The sequence below is a fragment of the Argiope bruennichi genome, chromosome 1 (genome assembly GCF_947563725.1).
Source record: "Argiope bruennichi chromosome 1, qqArgBrue1.1, whole genome shotgun sequence".
Taxonomy (NCBI): domain Eukaryota; kingdom Metazoa; phylum Arthropoda; class Arachnida; order Araneae; family Araneidae; genus Argiope; species Argiope bruennichi.
The window spans coordinates 95,750,454-95,776,708 of record NC_079151.1 but is presented as its reverse complement, the minus strand read 5'-3'; the positions used below and the strand labels follow the sequence as shown (position 1 = coordinate 95,776,708).

Genomic DNA, 26,255 nt, shown 5'->3' with positions numbered 1-26,255 from the left:
TCATTTTTTCCCACTCTTTCTCTCTGTTTCTTTTCTTTTGTGTCATGATGTGTTCGTGCATGTGTACCCATGTTAAAGATATGATCTGGAGCGAAGAGTTCTGTTTGTCCGTCCGTCCTCTTCCATCCCTTTGTGCTGGGAGCTTAAAAACGTATATATTCACATACTGGCGCTTCGATATCAAATTTACGGTCCGGGTGCAAGAAAATACAAAACTCGTGCGCTATTTGTTGAATTGAAATCGTTACTTTTTCTTCCGCAAATACAGACGCACGCTGAATCAGTGGGGAAGGGAAGGGGGAATAAAATGAGAAATCTCAGAAGGAATCTTAATAATGTTCGGTTTGAATTTCTTTTTTTTTTTTTCCTGATACATTTTTATGCAATTTGAAAGATTTTTTTTAAAGTTGAAATTCAAAGAATATATTTGCCTTTCTTTTTAATTAAAAAGACTTATCAGAAAATTGTGATGCAGGAAACATCCGAAAATATCCTGTCTTGCACTTTTTGCACTAAGAATTTTTAATTTCTCTTGTATATTAGAAACTGATATATAGAAAAAAAAATTGTGAAAAGACTAATAAAATAAGATCAGAGACAAATAGGATATAATTGATCATAACATTGAAAATGTGACAAACCAGTGGCAATGGTTCCCCCCCCCCAAAAAAAAAGAACTTATTCGCACATTCCCTAATCAAGTTATCCTTTCATCTGCCTCATACAAAAACTACTAACCACAGACACGATCGTGAACACTCAAGATTTTATTTTCAGAGACACTACTCGCCATATTTTGCTTCTTAATAAACAAAACCGAATATGTATTTGGAATCTTTTTTTTTTTTTGTGGACTGATAAAAACTAGAATATGGCACAGAATTACTGTTTTAGTAATAAGATCATATATCGCATTTCATTTATTTATGTTATTGCTTTTAGGAATTATTTTGTTACATACATGCAACATAACATAACATAGCAGCATATAGTCGACCCTTTGACAGATTTCATCCAAAATTTAATAAGGACCACTTTAAATGCTAAAACTGTGCACCAAAATTAGGTTATCCAAGTTCTTGTACTTTTTTAATAATCTGATTTAAATGCATGCCAAAGTACAATCATTCGATCGTTTGATAAATTTGTTCAAAATTTTATAAATATCTACAATTTTATTGATAAAGTATATTAGTTTTTTATACGTGTGACGCTTTTATACAAATTAAATGATAATTTGGAAAAATAGATGAATATACACATTTTATCTTATTTTTAGCCTTATTATATTTGTTTCCTATATATTTCTACTATTCTTTAATAAAAACTCAAATACTGATCCTTAAGAAGTAACCTTTCATCAAATTAAAAAATATTAATTACATTATATAAAATTAAAATCTGTGTTATAATAAGATGTTATATTAAAATTTGAATCAATTTTACAACTAGTAATAATAAATTTTAAATTATGTAGATTAAATTAGCTGGGACACAAATAAAACTTTATCGTCTGAAAGAAGTAAATGAAAAAATGATTGTAAATGTCACTTAACTTTTGCCATCAATATAACATTTTCGCATTCTGTTTAAAATTTTAAAATGGAAATTTTATTCCATTATTATTACAGGAATTTTCTAAATAGTCACCTAATTATATTTCATCTATTATAAATATAATGATGCAAAACTATTTATTTGATATAGTTTAAAATTTTCAGAATATTGATTATATTTTATATAAGCAATAAAAAAACGGTATTATGAAATATAAAATAATTTATCACTTTAAATATGATTTTATATATAGAAAAGTTAAGTCGCGAACTTTCAATTAATATAAATGCAAGATCTATTTATGAATAATTAGAAAAATATAACAAATCCTGTTAGTATTTAATTTTCTATATGCTTTTTTTTTCATAAATGAATACGAAATAAAAAAAAATTCCTATTTGCTATTTTTATCGTCTGACATTATTTTTGTTATATGTTTATTCAAGAATTGCTATTTTAATATTCAGCTAAAATTTTCTTTATTGAATAAATATTTATATAAATGATGTTGTTTCTTCAAAGAAAGATGATATTTGTATTGCTTACATAATTACATACTTTTTTCAAAAATTATTTTGATGGAGTTGATGAATTGTAACATCAAATATGAAAAATTGTGTAGCCAATATATCTTCGTTTTACTAATAAAATCTAAATTTCACTTTTCAAATGTTCATGATTGTTAATAATAATAAGAAAAAAAAAAGAAAAAGAAAAAAAAACCGTTCTTAAGATTCTCAGATCAAGGTTTATTATATTGCTTTTCGGAATGTTGTGTGTCTGGAAATTAATTATAGAATCTCTAATTGTACATTTCTTATCAATTTCGATATCTTCATAGAAATGATAAAAGATTAGTTACATCAGAGACTAGTATCCGCAATTAACTGATCGATAAGTTTTCAATTAAATATTTTATTTAATTTGATAATGGCAGTTTTTTTTCAATAGACAGACTATTAGAATTCAATAGTGTTTCACAAGATTTCATCTCAAACTTTGGCTCTTAATTTGAAGCGAAAGTAACTAAAGTACAATTAATCAAGTAACTTTCTTTCTGACATCAGTATATTCATCAAAAATATAAAGATGCGTAGAAAAATCTTTCAGTGTGGAAATTTTGTGCCTATTTCTAAAGAATAAGTTTTGTAATATGTTATATTTTCGAGAATTATTAAATAAAATTTCTACGATTCAATAAAAAGTTCAGTATACTTTTATAAGAAAGACATTTTCCATCTAAATAGTAATAATATATTTTTATACTTGTAATTGTATTAGAAAATAAAGAAGCAGAGTGCAGAATTAGGCGATCTTTAAAAATAGTTCATCATTGCCTATTTCTAAATTTTCATTATGAGTTCAGCAAAATGTTGAAAATATTTCTCAAAGAGGTGAAACATGAAAAAATAAGCTCTATCTTCATATATTCATCAGAATAATAGAAGGAAATTCTAGAATGTATATTTGTAGCAACGACTAAAGCAATTCCAGTTTATTAAAGCAATGAAACATATTATTAAAAGTCTTTATAATAATTGATTGAATACGACTACAAAGACATTCTATGGCATCATTGAAAAGATTTTTTTTAAAATTTAAAATGATCAAAAAAGTTTTTGTATTGGAGAAATTTTTTTTTAAATTTAAGTTAAAAAACTTATAAAGAATTGCTCTTAGTTTTTACTTAATTTAAATTTTTAAAAAATATCAATTTTTCTTTCTGTACCTTATTTTTACACATTGTAAGAATGTAAAATATTCTAAACAGGAATTTACAAATTGTTCAGGGTTCATTCTTATAAGATCTCCAAAGAATATTTCATATATATACATATTTTATTTGAAACTAATAAATAGTTTTATTACTTTTAATGATATATTTAATATATATTAATATATATTTTAATTATTTTTTTACTAATATATATTTACAAGGCAAAACTTATAAATTAAAAAAAAAAATGTAAATTGGCAGAATTTGACTTTTTTTAGCACACAAAGGACATTTTTTTTTTTTTTTTTTTTTTTTTTTGGCTCAGGATTTTGAATTCCTTAACAGATGCTGAAATGTTTGCACTATAAAACTGTTAAAACAACTCGATTGGTATTTTACAAATATGATTATTTCAGTTATATTTTAAATCTCTGAATTTCCAATCTTTTAGACCTGTTTTGCCAGATAGAAATTTAAAATATTTATTGTAATAAAGTGTAAGAATTGGGAAATAAATAACACACAATTTTAATAACAGCTTTTATTTTTACAGAGCTCCATTAACTCTGATAGAAATGCAGACAGAAATTCGGCCATTGGCCGCTGTACAACAATACCACAATCCCGCATCCCTTTATCCATTGCCTGAAGAGTCAAGAAATATCATTTTTACAGAGTTTGCACAGGACAGACGTAATTCGCATGAAATGCATACAAACGCAGCTGGAAATTTTAATGCAGCTCTTGCAAATGGACACTGACTCATTTTTATTAAAAAGTAATACACCATTGTAAAAGCAAATCAAAAAACATTTATTGGGAAAACAAACAAAAATGCATAACATAGTCAAACACTTAAGAGATGTGTTTGAAGACACTTAATAATACACATATCAGTCCACTATTTAACATGAACATAAGTTTACTAAATCTTTTAACATAAACTGGACAACTTCAATGTGGAAAATAATTCAGAAAAAAATCTGTATTTATGGAATCATTTTTAAAGTTACTATGATAATAAATGTAATTTTTTATGCAAATACATATTGTAGAAAATATTCTATATATTTATCTTCAAATTATAAATAATTATAATGAAATAGAAAAAAAAAATATGTTAATGGTTTCAAGTTTTGGTTTAATTGCCATTTGATTGATTTGATTGTTAATGATTATGTTACGATTTTAAATAAAAATAAATTTTTTCAGAGTATTATTAATAAAATCAATTTTTGAATATCATTGAGTTACATTTATATGGTATTATCGATTTTAACTATGACATTAAATCAACTTATTTAGATTTTAAACAGTAAATTTGAAGGGAAGTAAAACATTTAACGCAGCATACTTTATGGCAAATGTTTCAAGCGATAAATTAAAGGCGAGTGAAATTTAAAACCATTTCATTTAATAAAAATAAATAGGAAGAATAAATTATTTTAAAGATATGATTAATATTAAACGGCATATTACTTATATTGTATGAAAAATATAAATACACAAACACTTGAATGAAATAATTTACATTCAGATTAAACGTGAATAATTTAATTAATCATGTTTTAAATCCTGTCACAAGGATATAAAATATATATCTATGAAAACCGAAAGAAGTAATTAAATTCTCGTCTCCAGAACAAATAATAAAGTTTCTGCCTTGATTAAAGTTTAATTCTCATCTTTTTTTTAACAGATTCCGTCTTTGAACCACTCACAACAGGACGATGATTAAATTAATACGTTTTCAGTTTTGAATTAATTAATTTTCAAAAAACCCCCACATTTTTAAAAGAAATCGTGAGAATGCGGGATATGACCTAGATATAAATGAAACAAATATCACGAAGGCAAAAAAAAATCTTAAATTTAATTATGCTGGCAAAAATTAATATGGGAATTGTGAAATCTTTTTTTCTTTACTAGAGAAAGACAAACATTGAAATACAAACACGGTGAAATAAATGAGCAGACCTTATCGAATATGTACAAGGATCATAAATAAATCAAGCTGGTTTGCTTCAAGTGGATTGACTACATAAAAATTTCATTTTACCAAATAAAGCAATGCATGTAATTAGTTATGAAGAAAATACGATTTTATGCTTTTATTCATAGCTGTAATTTTTATTAAATAGTTATGTAGCAAATAATTAGTTATTATATAGCAAGTATAAATTATTATATTACAATAGTTATTATGTAGCAAGTATAAATTATTATATTACAATAGTTATTATGTAGCAAGTATAAATTATTATATTACAATAGTTATTATGTAGCAAGTATAACATAACAGAAAAATATTAAGTTTTGCACAGAATTATATTAAAAATGGCTTAAGAGTTATTTAAATTTAATTTAAAGAATATTGAATAAAATGTGATTTTTTTATAGATGAAATAAAAACAATCTAACAATTCTTAGTATGATTTTTATGAAAAGTCCATGTTGACGATAATAATTATTTTTTAAAGCATTTAAAGAAACAAAAAAAATTAAGGAGCCAATTCCATTTAAAGAAAAAAAATCATAAAATTTTACTTAAATTCAAATACATTATATAGTAATCCTTCTATTTCTAGCTTCTAGAAAAGACATTTTTTTTAAATAAGATTTTTAAAATAGTCATACTAGTGTGTTTAAATAAATTAAAATTTAATTTTCCGAAAAATAATGTAGGAAATTCTTAACATAAGATTTTCTCCAATTCAGCTCTAAGGCGGTTAATTTTTTAGCAGTAATAATTGCGAAAATAAAAGAAAAATAAATTTATTCAAGTTTAAACAAAGTGAAGAAATCCATTTGTAGAAAATAATTTCATTATCAAAGAATGTTTTTCAAGCAAGCAAGCAAAAAAAATCGTTTGCATTAAAAAATGTTTTATTGTTCTTAACATTTTTAAAACTAAAAAATATTTCCTTTCATGTCGGAATATAATCACGAATGAATGTATTTATGATCTAAATTAAAAGAAAAACGTTTAAATATTTTTTAAATGGATTAAATCTATTTTGAAAAAAAAATAAGCTTATAAGTTGAAACGAATTAAAGTTTTAAAATTATTTCATAAGAAAGATTTATCCTATAATGACGGTTTAGGCGATTTCGTTCTATACTTAATTGTTAAAATGTTAAAGAGAACATTTTATTTTTTGATTTGACAGTTTTTAAATTTTTTTTTCATAATTCAAAAATTAATATTCATTAAAAACGGGTGAAGAGAATAATTCGAAAATTAAAATATAAATATGTTCATTTTATTATTATTATTATTATTATTATTATTTTTTTTTTTTTTTTTTTTTTGCATAAGTCTTATGACCAATGTTCCTCGGAGCCGTGATGTTTTTTTTGTCTAGCATTGTTTCATCAAGTAACTTGAGGACATACCCTACTCGACAAGCAGGGAAGTTGGGTGAAAATGAAATAAAAAAAATCGTTGAACTAATGGTCCTTGATTTATTTCTGATCGAAAATCAATAGCGCTAAAGTTTTAATGCACTTCGAACTGTTAACGTTGAGGGAGGCTAAGAACAAAAATTTTCGCGCCTAAAAGTTTTTAGTTGAGATTAGCCTTCCCAGTTACTTCTACCTCCAGATTCCCCCCCCCCCATCTAATATTTCGCGTGTTTTTAAAAACGCTTTTGCTTAAAATGGCTCAGATATATTTTTTAAGAGTTTACTGTAGACGCAAATATGAGATTTTGAAATCATGGATCAATAAACTGCAGTGTTTTTGAGTTTTGGCAAGGAATTTGGAAGAAAATGCGGTTATTTTACAGTCTAATGATAAATCAATCATGTACGTCTGGAATTTGAGTAAAGTTTTCCTAATACATATTTGAAACTTAGTGTAAAATTTTAATTGAATGAAACGTGAAAAAAGTAAGTTTTGTTTTAAATAAGTTTTTCAATTAAATCGTCTTATGTTATTTCAAATCTATCGTTATATTTATTAACAATGAAACGGTTTTCCTCGCCGATAAATTATAAGAATTTTATCGTCTGAAAGCATCGAAATTGCCATATTAAGGTCATATATAGTTCTCTGTTGTGGTATATACATGTTATTGCATACAATTTCTTAATAATTAGCATTTTTTAAGAGATCAATTAATGTACTAACTTATAATAAAATATCTTCATTCTAAAATGAAATTCTTATTTGAAATTAAACCTTTTCATTGACGCATGAATAACTATTGTTAATTTTTATGATAAATTGAAAGCATAAATGTGGTTTAAGCATTTTTTTTTTTCAAAAAAGAAAAAAAAAAACTTTAATTAGATTTTTTTTTCAAATCAAACTTGTATAAAAAAAAAACCTTTCTTCTTTTTAAAATACTTAAAATAATTTTTCAGAACTATTTCTTTTCTAGGAATCTTTAATTTTTTTTTAATTATATAAATTGTTTAACGTTTTGTATAATTTTACTGAAAGAATTCAAATAATTGAATGACATTCTTCAAATATTTCTTTTTCTTGCAATTTTCTTTGGAACTGTTCTGATAATATTTTTTCTTTTGCGTAAGAATTCAAAAGTAGAAATCAAAACGCAATAATGAGTTTTCTTTTCTTTTCCCTACTCCCGCGCTTGAATTCGATGAAGATTCTTCACAAAGTCTGAATCGATTTTCTTCCCAAAAACTGATTCGGGAACAAAATGCTTACTTATTTCCGTTTTGGAAAGGCAAACACGAAGTTTCTTTTACATTCGTACCTTTAAAAAAAATAATAACAATCGTGAAGCGGGCCAAAGTCCCGTATCCCTTCTTCCCGGAGGGGACAAAAAGGACTTATAAAACTCTCGGGAATTCGTTTTTATTGCGAGTTAGTAATCTTCTTACAGACACAATGTAGCCCCCGTGTACTTGCATACAGTACTAAAAACACTTGAATGAAAAAAAAAAAAGAAAGAAAGAAAGAATGGAACGAGAGAAAGATAGAAAAAAAAAGAATCGATTTTGACGAGGGCAATTCGATTCCATTCAATGGACGACATTGAATAGAGAAAAAAAGAAAATACTAATAAGGTTTAAATATATATTTGAACATGCTCCTGTCTATTCTGTTGCTGAATTTTCCCCCTCTTTAGTAATGGCATATATTAGCTGAAAATATGTCTCACTAAGAATTGTATATTAATTTTTCATGTTTTTTTTATGGAATTATTTTACGCCTTCAGTTATTATTATGGTTTTCATAGAACTATCGACAAAAACTATTTTGTTAGAATTCTATCTGCAAATTAAAATAAGAATATAATAATTTGCTGCTTTGGACATTCTGAAAGAAGGTATGGTAGATATATATTCATGCCTAATACTTAATTCTATACTAGACATAATTTAATTAATAAAACTAACATTTAATTTCAATTAGTTACATGCATCAAATTCTACAGTAATATTTTAATTATGACAAAAATTTAAAATGTTGTTTCACGCCGTTAGGATAATGAATTATCTGAAAGTATTCTTTTCGTAAGGGAAACCAGAAAAATATTTCAAGCTTAGAAAATAATCTTAGTGATTAAAATACAAGATTTGACTAATAACTCGAACTGAAAGCATCAAATTCCAGCCATGAAGCTGGGTCATGTAGGAAAGCTTACTACATGAATCTTTAGCTTTTTCACAGTGTCCCCTAATACAAAAATAAACCAAATCAATAAATATCCAAATATTACTGGTTCAATTTCTTTCTAGAATTGATGATTAAATTTCTTCATCAACATTTTTGAACGAAAAGGTTCTGTAGCTTGGAAATCCACTCAATTAAGCTCAAATATTTACACTTCATTATTAACAACAACAAAAAAAAAGGATCAAATGGCAAATGAAATGTTTCTAAATACAATTTTCAGAGTTAGAAGCAAATGAAATCAAAATTGTTAGACATAGAATAGAGTCCTTATTCCTTGTGCAAAAAGAACAGATTTATGGTATCCTAGTATAAACATGTTTTAAATGTTTTGAAAACAAAACGGAGAGCAATTTGCAGCTGTTACATGCTTACTATTCCACCGAAAATAAAAGAGCATTTTGTATGTTGCATTCATATAAAAAATAACAAAAACGAGAAAAAAAATTAACGAATCGTTAGTTATAGTTCTCCAAATTAAAATAAATTTCAGCACTGGAAAACAAAGTATTCTAATCCTTATTCATGTTGCAATTTCCAACATAAATAAATACATCTCCAACCATTTTTAAAAACTTCTCAAACATCATAAATATTCGTATAATGAAAGACTTCACTATGATGTGCAAAGGAGATTTCGCAAATAAAACTCAACTAATAACTAGTGTGCACTGTCTCAAATTTGCATAAGTATTGAAGATTATTTAAATAAGAAGGTATTAATTTTAATCTTCAAACGCGAGAGGCAAAACATTTGATTTCCATTTGCATAGAATGAAGGACGCTTTAATATCAGTGTATTAGAAATGCAGGCATTTGTTTTGTTGGCAACATTCGAAATAAAGAATCCGCACCTCTGAATCATTAATAAGCTGATTAAATGCATTTCAAATGTATTTTAAAACTTAACGAGACAGTTGGAACTGCAGTGTATTTAAAGAAACGAAAAATAATACAGCGCCTGGATGCAAGTTAGGTGAGGTAATTATTTATTCCGGTATGCATCTAAAGGGATTCTGTTTATATATAAAAAAAAATGTTTTTTTGTATAAGATTAAGTAGATATTGATTTTTTCCCAAAGAAAATAATTACTGAGTTTTTATTCTTTTCTCTTTTTAATCTCCAAAGGTATTTTATTCAAAAAATTCAAGCGTCTCTCAATCCTGTTTTTTTTATGATTGTTACTGATACAATGTAAAGAGAAACTTCCGTATTTAAAAATGTCGATTCATTCAAGTTGTAATTTGGGAATTAATATTAAACTTTTTAATTTGATGTATTTAAAGTATAACTATTGTACGAATTAAACGATTCATTAACAGATGTTGTGTGCACTGTAAAAAATATAAAGACAAATCTATATTTGCTAATTAAATCTTTGCTATTTTCATTGAATAATATATTTTAAATACATTGTTTTTTACAATAGTTGTTTTGGAACTCTCATATAATTTAGAAAAAAAAGAGAAATAATTAGAAATGCTATATTATTTTAAATGATTTTAAAATTGTACCTATCGGGAGACTGCATAGATATATGTTATCGCTCCGTATTTACTAACTTTTGCAGAAAAATTAGTAAATCAGAAAGTGTGATAATGCATTAGTTTTAATTATTTAAGACACGATATTATAATAAATCGTTATTACATGCAACGATATTACATTACTGTTGGAAACACATAACTGCAATCCTGAATCAGAGCAAATATTAAACATTTTGTCACGTATACGATTTAATTTAAACCTCACTATTTAATAATTTCTTGTGAAAAAACGCAAACAATAATTTAAGCAAATTATTTCAGAACTTTTTTGTAAATATTAATTTTATTAAAATTCTCTTCTTACAGCTGTGAACGTTATTTTGGCACGTAAGCGAATTTGCCTAATTCCATATCATTCTTACGTATTAAGTGAATCTGATGTTCCAGCATTTTGGTAATTAGAGAAGTATTATTTATAATATTTTATTGCTGCTGAATGCAGATGCAACACCTTTTAATATTAAAAAAAATGTTCTTAAAATGTAGTTTTCAAGAATGCCTTTGATTAAACGTTCAGCATACTCTCAACTTTTCAACTAAATTATGCCTGTAATTCCTTTATACACCTATAATTTCACGATGCAAGAGATAAAGCAATGGAATACTGAATTAAGTAATTGTTCGCATAATACAATTAAATTAAACCATGCCAGTTTTATTTTAGTACACACTACATTTCACCTAGAAGGAAAATAAGATAACGTTAAAATTTCATGACATGCGCAGTTACATTGTCACGTGAATATGACGCCATACGAATTCCCTCCTAGCGCATTTTTTGGAAATGTAATATTTTTATGTAACCAACTAAGAGAAGCAAACCATTACTTAAAGAATACATAGCAAGTATAACGCCATCCCGTAATGATAAAGACAATGATGAGCAATATATATATAACATGCATACCAAGTACGAAACAAAATAAATTATACAAAACAATAAACCCTAGGATATCACGTTATATTCCTCTTCCAAAATAAAAGACAGAAAAACACCCCTGAAAAGCTTTTGTCACTTCGCCTTCAACAACTCGAAAATTTCTTTTGTGTCGTTTTTTATATTTCCGCTAAGAGTAAACTCACAAAATCACTATTTATCAAAAAAAAAAAAAAAAAAAGAGAATATTAATTATTAAATATAAAGAAACTGTGAAAGAAAATAATTTAAAACATAATTTATAATTGCTTTATCTACTTTGATTGATGAATTTTAATTTTGCTATATCATCTTTATCAATGATTCGATCGAATTCATTGACTTTAAATTTATGAAATTTACATTACAAGTGCCACTGTTTTTGTTTATATCTAAATTTTAAACTTTTAAATGATAGATTCATTTCCAGCAATTAAAAAATTCTGTTAAAAGAAACTTTTGTTGGTTCCATATCTTAGTTCTTTTTTGCATTCACGAAAATGAAATAGTCCTATTGATTTTGATAATAAAAAATAAATAAAATAATAACTCGGAGACATGGTTATTGCACATTTAATTTTAAATTGCAACTACGAAGTTGCAATATTAAAGGAAAAAGAAACAACTGCAATGTTCTTGCCTGGTGATAAAAAAAAAAAAAAGCATCAACAATTTTCACAGCGGTACATTCAGCGAAAATTTCTTAAGTAAGCTACCGCATTTCTTCACGATAAAAAATACATCAACATATGATAATATTGAAACATTGTATTAATTTTTATCTGCCGTATTTCGTATATTTATGCATGCGTTCACAGTCTTTTATCTGATAAGATCTTTGCATATCAGCAATTATCGGTCAACTATGCTTCAGCAACGATTTCAACCGGTGAAAACGTCTCTACCCAAAAAACCTCTTGAGTTATCACAAGCTTCTTGATCAATAATAATGCGTTTTACTTTTAGCGGAAAGGCGTTTATTTTCCCATTTTTAGCACAATTGCTTCTTTATATATATTTATATATATAAAAGAGAAGGGAACGAGATGTGAAGATTGTTTCGCTAGCGTAATGTCTCTTGTTTCCTTTACGGAAAGCTTCCGGTATGTTTCAAAGTGCAACATAATCCTGGATATAGATAAAAGGCTTAAGGGGAGTACTTATTTCATTTCAATCTTGCTGAGATGACCGATAAAAATTCATTGGAATCCAATTTTAATTTGGTTCAAATTAATTCCAATAATTTATGAATTATTATATTCTTATTGTTATCAGACTTTTGTTTTGAAAAATAAGATTTATTGGATTGAATTCCATATTTTACAAATCACATTTTGAAATGGTTTTCAAAAAAATATTTCGGAATTTTGTTTAAAAAAAAGTTTAGTATTAATTTTTAAAAAAATATTACTAAAGATTTAGTCATAATTATTGAATTTCAGAATTAAACACATATCTAATTAAGGTTTGTTGTTTTTTTTAGATATTCGAAAGCCTTACAAATTTAAAGTGAAAATTTTTTTCAAATCCCTGTATTCATGAAACAATACAAAAAATTAGAAATCTATAGCTTGACTTCGAGAAATTAACATCTGAGCTTTTTGCGGCGGCATTGCATTCAAATTTGGTGACAAATCATCCATGATAATCTGTCAGCAGCTTTCTTATCACTTCATCATCTCTACCAAGATCAGTTGCCAACTTCTCGGAAACTGGTAAATTTACAGCGCCGATTGAATTTGTCGATAACCCATTAATTTCTATCCAGGATTATGTAGGGGTATTACATACTCAAAAAGCTTTGTTCATCCATTTACAAATGTTCATTAATTCATTTTGGTACACGCTCAATCTGATTTGTCTCTTATAGGCTACGAGCTTGCACAAAGTTCTTGTTTGCTGGAGACTGATCCACGACTGCTCATGTAACCGATGGGTTGGCCAGTCATCCTCCTAGCCTTGCGCACGAACACCAGGAAGAGGATGCAGAGACCGAAGAAGACCACCTGGGCTACACTTCCCACCAAGACTGCAGTGTACAAGACGGGACGAGTCAAGCACAAGCCCATCTCTGTCAGCTGGATGGCTTCGATTCCCTCTGTAAAGGAAAGTGGAAAAATCAGACAAAATATGCGATTAAATAATATGTTTAAGTAATAAAATCAATTCACAAACAAAATTTCATTTTAGAGAATATATACGACATCCGCTTAATGTGTTTAACGGGAATGCATAGAAATTAGCTCGGAGTTAAGAACAAATCTGAAAGTTGAAAATGATGACTTAAGTACAGTACTAATGGTACCGGATAATCTTAAAACTCTGAAGGACATGATGTTAAAAATTGTCAGTTTTTTTACCAACTGTTTGAACGTTTTTGAATTTCTGTGGTTATGAAACGAGAATTTAGAGGAATATGGAGAATTTCAAGGGGACTTTCTTTAAGTGATGACATATTCCTCAGAAACAGTAATTAAAGGCATTTAAACATTTAACTTCCATATGTTTAAAATCAAAATAAGCATAAAAGGTTTCTTTTTTAAAAGAAAGTACTGCTTTTAGGCAAATGATATGGCATTTTTTTCCCCTTTATAGTACTGAAATGCATTTATAATGTTATATCAGTATACTGTGATAAATTATATTTTCCGAAGCTTATACCAGAATAAAGTGTTTTAATCAACATATTTTCCTCAAAAACATTTTCAATGAAATTTTTAAGATTAAATTTACAAATGGATATGGGTATTATCTGCTTTCTGTGCTCACTTTCTTTTTCATTAGATATTGGATGAAGATTGCAATGAAATAATTTTTGACATTCCATAACACAGGCAAATTAAAATTAATTTTCCTGTAAGTTTAGCAGTTATTATCTAGAAAGAAAGTCTGTGTGAAATTGTAAATTGAAAAATTTAATATTAAATACCATAGAAGTTTTTACAGAATGATTGACTGTATAAATCTATGTTTCAATCCTTCAAAAACCAAAATGGTTTGGAGGAAACAACTCAGTGAAACAATCACTAAAGGACTACAAAGGGACCTCACTTAATTGTTTGAGTTACTATATTGGCGACAAATCCATGGGATTGATTAATACTGATTTCAGTCATTTAATATTTATAGGAGGAAATCTGATTTTAAAAGAAGTTTTTTAGCCTAAAATAAATAGAAACAACTGGCATGATTTCTACAACAATTATTAAAATTATACCGACAACCTGCTTGAGATTTTTTTTTGCTTTGCTTTTTATATCAAACATACGATTAACATCAATATATGTCAAGCTATTTATTTTAATTTACTTTTTTTTTTTTTTTTTTTTTTTTGCAGAATCAAATTTCAAAATCTACCGACACATGTGAATTGTAATAATCTATCCACACATTTTGAATATATGTAGTGTATTTAGCAAAATAAATAAATAAATAACATTTTCTTTTTTTTTAATTTTACCGTGACGTTTAATGCTTTATACACTTTTATTTAAACTTGATTTATTTCACGTTTGTAACTACTGAATGTTGTAATTGATCCCATCCCGTACATTTTCGATACACTAAATTTGGAAATTTTGCTCAGATATCTATCTAGATAAAAAAAATACTCTATTTAAATAATTTATTTATTTAATCATTTAATTTTAAATATTATTTATTAATTAATCGATTAATTTGTTTTATTCCATATATGTGACTTTATCTGGTATTGAATTTGATAACAATTCATTCCAAGATTGCATAATATTTTAAATCGCGAATTAAATTGAATTCCAAAACAAAAAGCAATAAAGAATTTAAAAATTGAAAAATTGAAAACATTAGATCATTAATAAAATATAATTTTATTAAAATTATTGATTATTAAATTACTAATTTTTATTAAAATTGAATTCTCTACGATAGAAAAAAAATGTTGAAATTATTTGAGGTAAAAAAGCCAATTTAATAACACTAAATAAATCTAAAAAAATACACATAGTTTCTTACATATTCGAGTTCATTCTTAAGCCTATTTCTCTCAAACATCATATCAACTTATTTATAGCTAGATAACATGTTAAAAGCTATCTCTAGTGGGTGTAATGAATATTATAAACCTTGCCTTAATACTTACTCCAAAAAGAATCTAAATTGATTCTTTAAATAATTGAATCATTTAGGATAAAATCCCCAGCTGTTTGAAATTAAATTTTTCCAACACAAATATCCCTCAAGGGCAAGTTACAGGTTGCTTAAATATTGACGTTAAGAACGTGTTTATGAATCAATAGTATAAGGTGGCCGACGTTATTGATCCACTGACTCACACACCGAATGGAAATGTTCCTGACATGAAGCTAATATTGACAATTTAGGTAGTCTTCCCAAATATTGAATTACAGGCCCACCTGCTTGTAAAGTATTGACAAACTATTGAGTCGGCTGCCGTTTGGAATGCGATTATAGTTACCAATATGGGTGAATCTGAAACTTTCCAATAGTTTAGTGTCGTAATAGTTTTAAAGATGTAAAATGATTTCCCATAAGTCGCTTGTAGAAGTCTAATATTAAAAAAATGTTGTTATATCTAATTTATTTCGGGATTGATTTTTATGAATTATTCAAATATTGAATGAACCGGAATGTCACTTATTAGCGTGAAGTGGGTGACATTTCGCTTCTTTATAGATCGATAAATTATGTAATAAAATTAAAAAGTAAAGATTTGTAAAATACTTCGATGTTAATTCTGGATTTTTGAAATCTTAAATAAATATGGAGAACTGCATAAATAAAAAGATAGAACATAGTAATATTAATATTTGGTTTTAATGTTAACTCTTTGTAAGGCCATGGGAAGTATGCTTCCCACCAAATTTATCAATATTTGTATAAAATTATGTAGGTTGGCATAAATTCTGACAATTTTTTTTAGAAAGGCAGAAACTTAGATGCTTCCGTTCTTTATCTCACACAAAATGATGTGTCTTGATTTGTTACTTAACTATTAATTAACCAAATTAATTAATTAATCAAATTAAATTTATCTAGTAAGCTAAGTGAATCCCTTTTCTTAATCTAATTTCAAGCCTAAAAATATTTTAACATAATATGACTAGAAAAAAATGGCCCTTTAAAGGGTTAATTCATTTGAGGAAAAAATGTACTGCCAATATGTACTCTCAATGGTAACATTCAAGCTGTTTATAGTAATATTCTGAACGATGTAGAATCGTTGTCATTGCATAATATATTATCATTTAACAACTTAGAATGACATATCTTGCTATTCAAGATATTTTTGTTTTCGCTTTGAAGAAAGAAACCGAGAATCTTTATTATGGTGCAAAACAACATAATAAAATAGAAATTTCATAATTTTTTTGGTCACAAAATTCTATTTAAAAGAACTAAAATCAGTCTATTTGGATGTTTGATGAGGTTTATATACATTATATCAATGAATCTTTCCTTGATATACCGATGACAAGTAACTTCTGTGACGTAATATGATTCTTTCGCCCCTACTAATCGTCAGTCTCTTATCAAAAAGCACTCCCGATACAAAACGTTCAATCCTCTTCATCATTAGCTTTATTAAATGACACGTAGACGCTAATACTCTGATTCTGTGTAAGACTAAATCACAAAGACCATATACCTAGTTTCTGAAATCATTTTAAAAAAAATGGTGAACTCTAAATTCCTAATAATTCGGTTTAGTTCATTTTAATGACGCATTTTGAAACTACACTAGAAATTTTATGGAAAACATCTTGTAGATTTTTAGCTTAACTATACAGTTATTGGTAATACTTAAATTTATGTTTCCTTTAATCGCTATTTTTACCATATAAATTAAAGAAAAAATTAATGAACCAAAATGGATTTATAATATATCTGAACATATACCAAGCAAGTAATAGATGATATTACGTTTTCAAACTATTAACCATCAAACCTGGAATTAAGATTCTGCCAAAGAAACACATTAATATTTTGGATCCATAGGCGAATTCTTTGTATCAATAATACATGCGCTTGTTTTAATTCTTTTGATTCTTTTAGATCACATTCATGAGATCACGATGCCAGATTCTAAGTTCTCAGATTTGAGAATGTAAGCGTTTTAGGTTTAGAAATCGCAATTCGTCATGTGTAGAGAATTAGAACATAATTAATCAAATGTCAATGTCTAACTTCTCCACGCTCATCTGAAGCGAAGTATTGTGGAGAAAAATAGTTCTGGTGTTGTCCTCATTTTCACATCAAAATTCAAAATTACAAGATCTTTTCCAAAACACCAAACAGCATTCGTTGCTATAAAAGGTACGTTAATGTACCTAAACGGAATCTGAAACGTTGAAACTGAATGATACCATTGTATTTCTTACCTACTTTCATAAATTTTATTTATTCTATAATCTAAAATCAAAATAAGATAAGACTTGCTCCAATATTTTCTCATAAGAAAAGATAATTCTCTTCAGACACGGATCCATAGACTTCTCGGCCCAAGTTAAAACCAAATCAAAAGAAAAATATATAAGAAAAAAATACATAAGATAGACTGTCCTAAATTTTCAAAACACCAGTAAAATGACAAGTTAATGTCAACTGTACGCGAGAAATATCTTTTTTCTCTGCTCCCGGATTTATCCAGATTCAAGAAGGGAAACTTTCCCGGATTCCGAAAGAAAAGGCAGAGGCTAGAGTCGAAGCGGCAGTGGTATTTATAAAAGCCGTAACTTCTACTTAAGCCGCCTTCTCGGCGTATGGGATCCTGCTGGTAAAAGTATCGAAGTTATGAACCTCTAGAATACATTTCACACCGAAGGTTGAAGGATTATTTGGTCGTTTCGCGTCTTCCAGAGTCTCTTAACTTTCAGAGATAATGTCAACATTCCGGGAAGTGTATGAAGAATTAATAAGAAATTTCAGGTAGGTCAAAAGAGGTCAGGTAGGTCAATTCAAGCTAGTGAAATAAAATTTGAACTGGATATTTTAAAAAGAAATAATATAGGAAATAAATATTAATCAACATCAAGTTTTGTTGAAACACAATTATTTAATCATGTTTTAATTTTGAGAGATGCAATTGTTATAAAATGGGCAGAATTTTGTAAACATAAAGGTTTGAAATTATTAAGATCCTTTAAAATTTGAAGAAGTTTAATACAATACATTATTCGCCATAACTGGAGTAGGATTGTTTCAAAAGTAATTTTATGGATTCAGAATTCAATTTCGAATGATGTATTAGCTTATAAAAAGTAGAATACTTTATTTTAATATTTTTATTATTTACTACAATTTAATTTTTAATTTATAATCATTCATTATTGTAAATTAAAGATTAAATAGTAGTAGAGTTCTCACAAGAAAATGTACTGTAACATTCCCCGTTTCCCAGTACTGATAAGACATTGTGTTGTACTGATTGTGTCATCGCTGTTACTTACTAAACTCCTCGAGATAGGCAGATAGTGGATCTTTTCACCTGGGTGGTCTCGCATCTGTTCATTAGTGACTACAATGAAAGACCCCATATGGAATTCCTCGTCCCAGAGGTATTGATAGTACCTTCAAAGAGAAAGGGATGTCCAAACATCTGGATGCTAGATGTTTCTCTTTGTGAAAGGACCTTCCCACGACCCACTGGCGCCGCTGAGAGAGCATATGGCTGAAAACCGATTGGCCGAAGGAGAGCTCAAATGACCAATGTAAATTAAGAGGCGGAGAATTTTTTAGAGAGGAGAGAAGACACGAATTGCAGGAACTGTTGGACTACGCCCACGAGTTCGGTGTCTGAGAAACTACCCTTGGAGTGGTCGTGTTGACGAGACGAAGAACTGAGTTTCAAAAAAACCCCTTCGATTTTTACTGTTGTATCTCCTACTACAGGTGTAAATAACTATTTATTTAACCAAGATTAGAACAAGTTGTTCTTTGTATATATAGGGCTGTAAAATAAAGAATTATTTGGAAATTCTGCTTCGTTATTTGATCAGTCTAGATCAGGACATTACAGTAAACATCCCTTTTTTGGCAATGACGCAACTACCCACCATTAAACATTTCTAAATGATGAGAGAATCTCCTCATGTTAGATTCTTATCCTCATTCTGAAATGGTCCACGACGGGATTTGCTCTTAAATATCACAACGTGCTGATATCTGGTTTAACGTTATGGGAAACAAGATGTTCAAAGTCAAAATTAGAAATCTTGTGTGGTTCCCTATAAGACAACGACGAATTGATATCACCAGACCCAAGCCCTGAATAAATTTTCGTCTCGTATCTCAATCAAGCCCTTTTCCAAGATATATTAACTTTAAAATAATTCCTCTACTCGTACTCCTCACTGAACACTCTCTTTGTCATCATAATATTGTATATAATTATTTTTTCTGTGTACCATATGTAAACTTAATTTTTTTTAAATAAATATTTCCACGTATATCAATTCAACCCACAGGGAATCATAAAGATTCTAAGTTCGGGGATATTTTGTGGCGAAAGAAAAGAAAGAAGAAAGATATCTGGATTAATATGAATGATAGTCATCTAATGTCCCAATCTCTTCTGCCGGAGGAGACATGTTTTGTCCTTATAGTGAAGGTAAGTGAAACCCACATCATTATTTTACTTCCTTCCTCGCAGAAGCGAGAGCCCTTTCACTCATCTACCGACTTCTAATATGCATTCTTGAGATGCCTTTTCAGGATCTCTTTGCTATAAACACTGTAAAAAGAATTAGTGTTTGTAATCCGAAAGATGAAGTCATTATGAAATTCTAAACAAATGTGATAAGAGATTTCTAGTCCTCATTACGCTGCGTGTGATATGTCCTTTCATAGAGTTATAGACGATCATCGGAGTGAGTAGATCAAACCTAGTCATTTATTGTATCCACTAGGAATGCAAGATCCAGGCACCTCTCAAAAGCTTCTGATTCCCGCATTTAGGAATCAGAAACTTTACTTTTACGATAGGATCCATTGTTAATCAAGAATAAAATTTTAACGTTAACTAAAACTGAACAATCAAAGTCATATTATTTAAAAAGAATTCGCAATTTAAAAAAATAGAAGGTAGACAAAACGTTGACTTCTTTTTTCAGAAAAAATATAAATAAATCCTCAAGGAAATATGTCTAATTGTTATTCGAATTGAATAATGAGAATGTTATAATTATTAATCATAAATGGATTCAAGAATTTTAACCAATTAACTGTTTCGACCTCTTCGAAAAATGCGTATCTAAATTGCCATAAACATATATATATTATATAATAAACAATTAATTATAAATATAATAATTAAACAATTATTATATAAATGATTGCCATTGAGTAAACGCGCCATAACGCAAGTTGTTGTACTTTTTACATAAAAAGTATACTCGTCAAAAACAGTTAACAGGTTAGAACTATTTTTTTAGTGTATTACTTTGAACAGAAGATAAATTATAAAGAATCTGATAGGTTGAATAATTTGTTATAATCAACAATATAAATATATAGATTATTACTCTGAATTGAAAACAAATCATGAAGAATCTCGGAAAACTTAATACATAAATACATAAATTATTTATCATTTTTAACTTTTAAAAGAAGTATATCCATATTTAAAAACTTTTATGAATAATTTAATCTTGAAAGGATTTGCTGAAGAATATTTTTAAAAAATGCCAAAAATCCGATATTTATTTTCCGATATCTTATCCTTTCAAATCATTGTACGAACCGCATCAATATTCTACCTAATATACAAAAAAGTAATTTATAGTTTTAAAATGCTCTGAGAATAATATAAAATGATAGTGGCGCATTTTAAAAATATTCACGGACAAAGAACTTATCTTCGAAACCTCTATAGAATAACTTAATATATCTTACGAAGCATATATGAAATACTAGTATATAAAATATCTGAGTAATATTTTATATATTTTAATAAGCTTAAGTTACGATGATAAAATACCAAAGACATCAAACTGGAAATTTTAACACTGTGGAAAACTTAGCATCTACTTAAAATTCCTTCCTATTCTTCCTTTCAAGATTAACGCAAGAAAATATTTTGAAGAAACTGTCCCTCGAGAACATTTATGCCATCTTATAAAAGATAGGAAACGAACGTGAAACTGACGGCTGGGTAAGGCTCCCTTAGCGATTAAGGTATCAATCATAGAAAGGATTAAAAAAGTAAGTTTCCATAGCGTCACGATTTGCCATAATTTATTTTGTGGAAATTAGTTTTTACACCTTTTTATTCTTGATATACGTCGAATTGATTATTTGCTTATAAAAATATTAACTATTTAAGCATAGTTGAAGTGATACCTTAAATAGTAAATCGATAATATAATTTTGATATTGTTTCCTTCCTTAGATCATTTTTCTATTGATTGAGTTCTTAAGGACAATAAATCAAGTCAAAATAAATTAGCTAAGAGGAAGTAACTTTCTTCCAGTTAAAGTTCATCCATTTAGTAACTGTTACTAGCAGTTAGAAATTGATGACCTTTAAGAAAAATTAATTCTCTTTATAGGTCTTTAAAACCTGGAACGAAAACGGATAGAGTTGCTGTTATTTGGAACGCTTCCAAAATATTTTGAAAGTATCAGATTTTGGAACGATTCCAATTTTATATGGATTTCGCCATAAGTTTTTTAAACATTTGTTCTTTTTTCTGTAGAGAAAAAGAATAAAATCTCTACAAAATTGTTCAACATCAAAATATTTTAAGAGATTTTCAGAAGTACCTTTCCAAAGCCTAACGATTAAGAAAAACATAAAGGGTACATTTTGCTATTAATATTTTTTATTGTAAATCTCAAAAAATATTGCATCACATGGCAGTGAATAATGAAACTGCAACATTTATAATATTAATACATTTCATATTACAAATTTCAGGAAATAATGATGTTAAAAAGAAAAATAACACTCGTTAGGTAACATGAAATCTTGATTGTAACATCATTTTTATTATTTCGCCATTTATAAATGGTCGTATATCATTATTCATCATGCATAAAATATATGGAAGTTTACATCGGGTAGTATAACTTCATTTAGCTCTTTCTCTGTAATATATTACAGAGTCCAAGAGTCACTCTCACTGAATAATATATAGTTTATTATATATACAAAGAGTCCAACATTTTCATCTTTATTTTGTTGAACCATAAAAACATTATTATATTTCAACTAAATGTTAAAATTATTATTTCTTTCCTCAGACATTCTAAAAATGTTCTAAAGACGTTCTTTTTTTTTTCAAACAAAGCTCAATCCAAAAGTGAAGAAATAAATTTATATATTTATCTGAAAAAGTGGCGACATTTTTTTCTTCTTTAATTTTTGAACAAAAAAAAACTATTTTATAGTGTGTAACTCGATTCTGAGAGCAGAATTGATTTAATCTTGATCTGAAAGGATCCTTTTCATGTATGTTGTTTATTTACGCACGCACACACACACACACATACATATATATACATGTATAATGGCATTTTTAATTCCAAATTAAACCTTAATTAATTTCGAAAGTTTTACTTTAATTTAACTTATATTAATTTCATTTTAAAATGTTGTCTTATTTCCTGATCCAATTCCACCCTTTTTATTTAATTAATGTGCCACGAGGTCTGTCTGCACTTTCGCACGCTTTTATCCTTTAACACGAGTAAATGGATAAAAATCTGGCAAGCAAGCCAAGCCAATTCTTTTAAAATATTGTTGTTGTTTTTTCTGCTCCTATAAATTATAAGCATTGTAGCAATTCTATTTATCCACTAATTTTATAAACTGAATAATTATTTTAACATGTAAAAATGATTCTTGGGATTCTACCCGAGATTTCTAAACATTTATTATAACTTTTAGTCTTAAATCCGTATTTTTATTTAATTATCCACATACTCTTAAACTCTTCTTCCTTGTAAATGTAGATTATTTATATTTTCGGAATAAATAAAAAAAAAAAATTCTGAATAGAATAACATATTACCTCAAAAAGAATATGAGATGTATTAGAAAAATCGTTCACTATAGGCGTTTATAATTGAATATGGCTAATACTAAAACGGAAGTCAAATAATGTTTCAGCAATAAGTCGAAAGACAACCCACTTCCTCTTGAACAAAGAATCATTATATAAAAATATATAAAATTGAACAAAACTAATACTATTTATTTTCATACAATAAACAGATGGATACTTCAAAATAAACCGGCCATTGTTTCAACTTAATACTATATCTTACCAATTCTTTCATTCATTTTAACTCAACTTATCAAAGCCTAATAAGACACGATTGAAAAGACAGAAAGATTAAATTGGATTCCCCTCTTCCAAATTCGCATTAACTTCAACCATCTTGAATATTTTGATGACATTGGACGATAAACCACTCATCATCTCCAAATCCAAGAATAATGCCTTAACTAAATCGATATTCAAATTCTCATCAATTCATCTAAGAATCCTAGCTCTTGGACTGGTCACTATAGAACCGATTATTATACCATCGCAGCTAACAAAAGAACCTAAGTAATCTTATCCGAAATGATCCTATAAATGCTGATGGCTCGGCTAGATACTCTATTAGATGGGCTTCCTACCTTCAGTTTCTTCCTTCCTCCAGGATCTTAAGTAGATTCTGTAATCAAAGGATTAAGTTCCACCATCCGTTATTACAAATGTAAAGAAGCACGGAGGTATGGTTGCGATAATCACTCATGGCTAGTCGGATCTGTCAGGGGCTTAACTCTCAGCACTGGTTGTCTTTGGGACTTAATTTGGGGTCGTTATCGAATTGGAAAAGGGGGTGGGGTGGGGATGGCATAACCTTCTTCCCAGAGGAAGTTCTTTGCTTGAAGGAGGCCTCTTCCGGGACTGATTAGGAGTTAAGTATTAGGATTCGGGTGTTCCTTTAAGGGGGTTGTCGTCAATCATGAAAACAGGCTCATAGGATGGGGATTTTCGTTTGATTCTCGGACTCAAGTGGGTTTGCGGGATCGAAGGTTCTTTGATGTCGTTTTATGGAGCGTTTAAGATTCGGGGAGATTGCTGGTAATCATTACTTTGATTGCTTTTGATGAGGAGGAGCTTTATTGTAGGAAAGATAATGCAGTAGAAAGATAGGAAGTGATCTTAAGAACAGTGTTTGATTAATGAACCGTAGATCACTGGCTTAGTGTATTCGGGTTCTGGGAAACAACAATGATATGGAAAATATTTCAATTTTTCTATAATTATTTTTATATCAGTTTCGGGTTTGTTGAAAGGAATTAATGTTCGATGAAAACAAACATGTAAATGTATTTTATTGAATGATTAAAAAAAATACCGACTTATTTTACTTACTTACTGAAAATATTATTTGCAACTAATCTATGAAATGGATTTCACAAAATATTAAAATGATTAAAACGGGAATCAAAATATTTACATTTATGTTATATCCCGAACACGGTCCACTCCATTATGGCAAAGAAATATTGTTGTATAATTAAACACGTTTGGCTCCGGAGGAATTAAAGTGCACCAGACCCGTATACACGATGGCTCTTTGGTGGAATCGGGTCTTGAACCTGAAACCTTATCACCAGGTCACAGCAGCTCTGCATAAAATATATTTGTAAGCATATGTGAGTTCATTATATTAACCGCATTATGTCTGATTTCCATATATTGTCATAATGCTTAAATTTTGATTCCTCAAGCTCACATTTTTCCAAATGCACTTCGGTTCTATTATCTACATAGCTGGACATTTCCCTTACGTTCATCATTTTGCATCTTTGTAGACAATAAGATTAAATTTATGCAAACACTGCATAAGTTTGAAAAAAACGGTTCACGTTGAATTTTATCCATTTAAAAATAATTTTGACACTATCTTTATAGTTTAATCTGAAGGAGGATATGTTTGTACCTTAAAATACAACACCAATCAGTCTTCCCCACCCCCTTACCAATTTTTATTCACATTCAAATATTTTCATTACAACTCCTGAAGCTTTTAATTCCTTTTTCTTTAAAATATTAACTAATTTGTAGCCAATTGTAAAGCAAGTAACTGCCTTAGATAAACAGAAAATGTACTTTCCTTTAAAACGAACAATATTAAAAAAAACCATTCATTTACATTTTAAATCTTCTTTTAAGAATAGTAAAGATTTTGATTGCTATCAATTTATGATTCAAAAGAACTCGGATGATATATTTATCTTTTTGAAAAAATTATCATCATATTCCTGTTAATTTCCATATCTTTTTCAGACAAAAGGTTTCATTATTAGGATTTATAGCAAAATTTCTTTAACCCTTTCTAGGGCCGTGGGAAGTATGCTTCCCACCAAATTTATCAATCTTTGTATGAAATTATGTAGGTTGGCATGTTCTGACAAATTTTTTTAGAAAGACAGAAACTTAGATGCTTCAGTTCTTTATCTCACACGAAATGATGTGCCTTGATTTGCTATTTAATTATTAATTAACCAAATTAATTAATTAATTAATCAAATTAAATTTATCTAATAAGCTAAATGAATCCCTTTTCTTATTCTAATTTCAAGCCTAAAAATATTGTAATATAATATGACTAGAAAAAAAATGGCCCTTTAAAGGGTTAAAACAAATACTACTGAAAATAACATTTACGAAGTTCTTGAAATATCCAACAAGAATAATAAATGGGAAGACAGCTATCAATTTATAATCGGAAGACCTGAGATGAAATTTTTATCTTCTTCCGAAAATCATCATTAGATTTCTGTTCATATCTTTTTCAGACAAAAGGCTTCATTATTAGGATTCATAGCAACATTTCTTTAAAACAAATAGTACTGAAAATAACAT

The 26,255-nt window shown here is 28.0% G+C and overlaps 1 protein-coding gene across 2 annotated transcripts in view; it reads right to left on the bottom strand.

Annotated features, from left to right (window-relative positions):
- Positions 1-11,628: 11,628 nt before the first annotated feature.
- The window catches only part of LOC129966174 (uncharacterized), a 448,724-nt gene continuing 434,097 nt past the window's right edge, over positions 11,629-26,255 (bottom strand). For both annotated transcript variants that reach the window (XM_056080579.1, XM_056080587.1), the window contains exon 12: positions 11,629-13,486. In XM_056080579.1, coding sequence (XP_055936554.1) covers positions 13,260-13,486 — 227 coding nt within the window. In that variant the 3' untranslated portion in view covers positions 11,629-13,259. The remainder of the gene's footprint in view (positions 13,487-26,255) is intronic.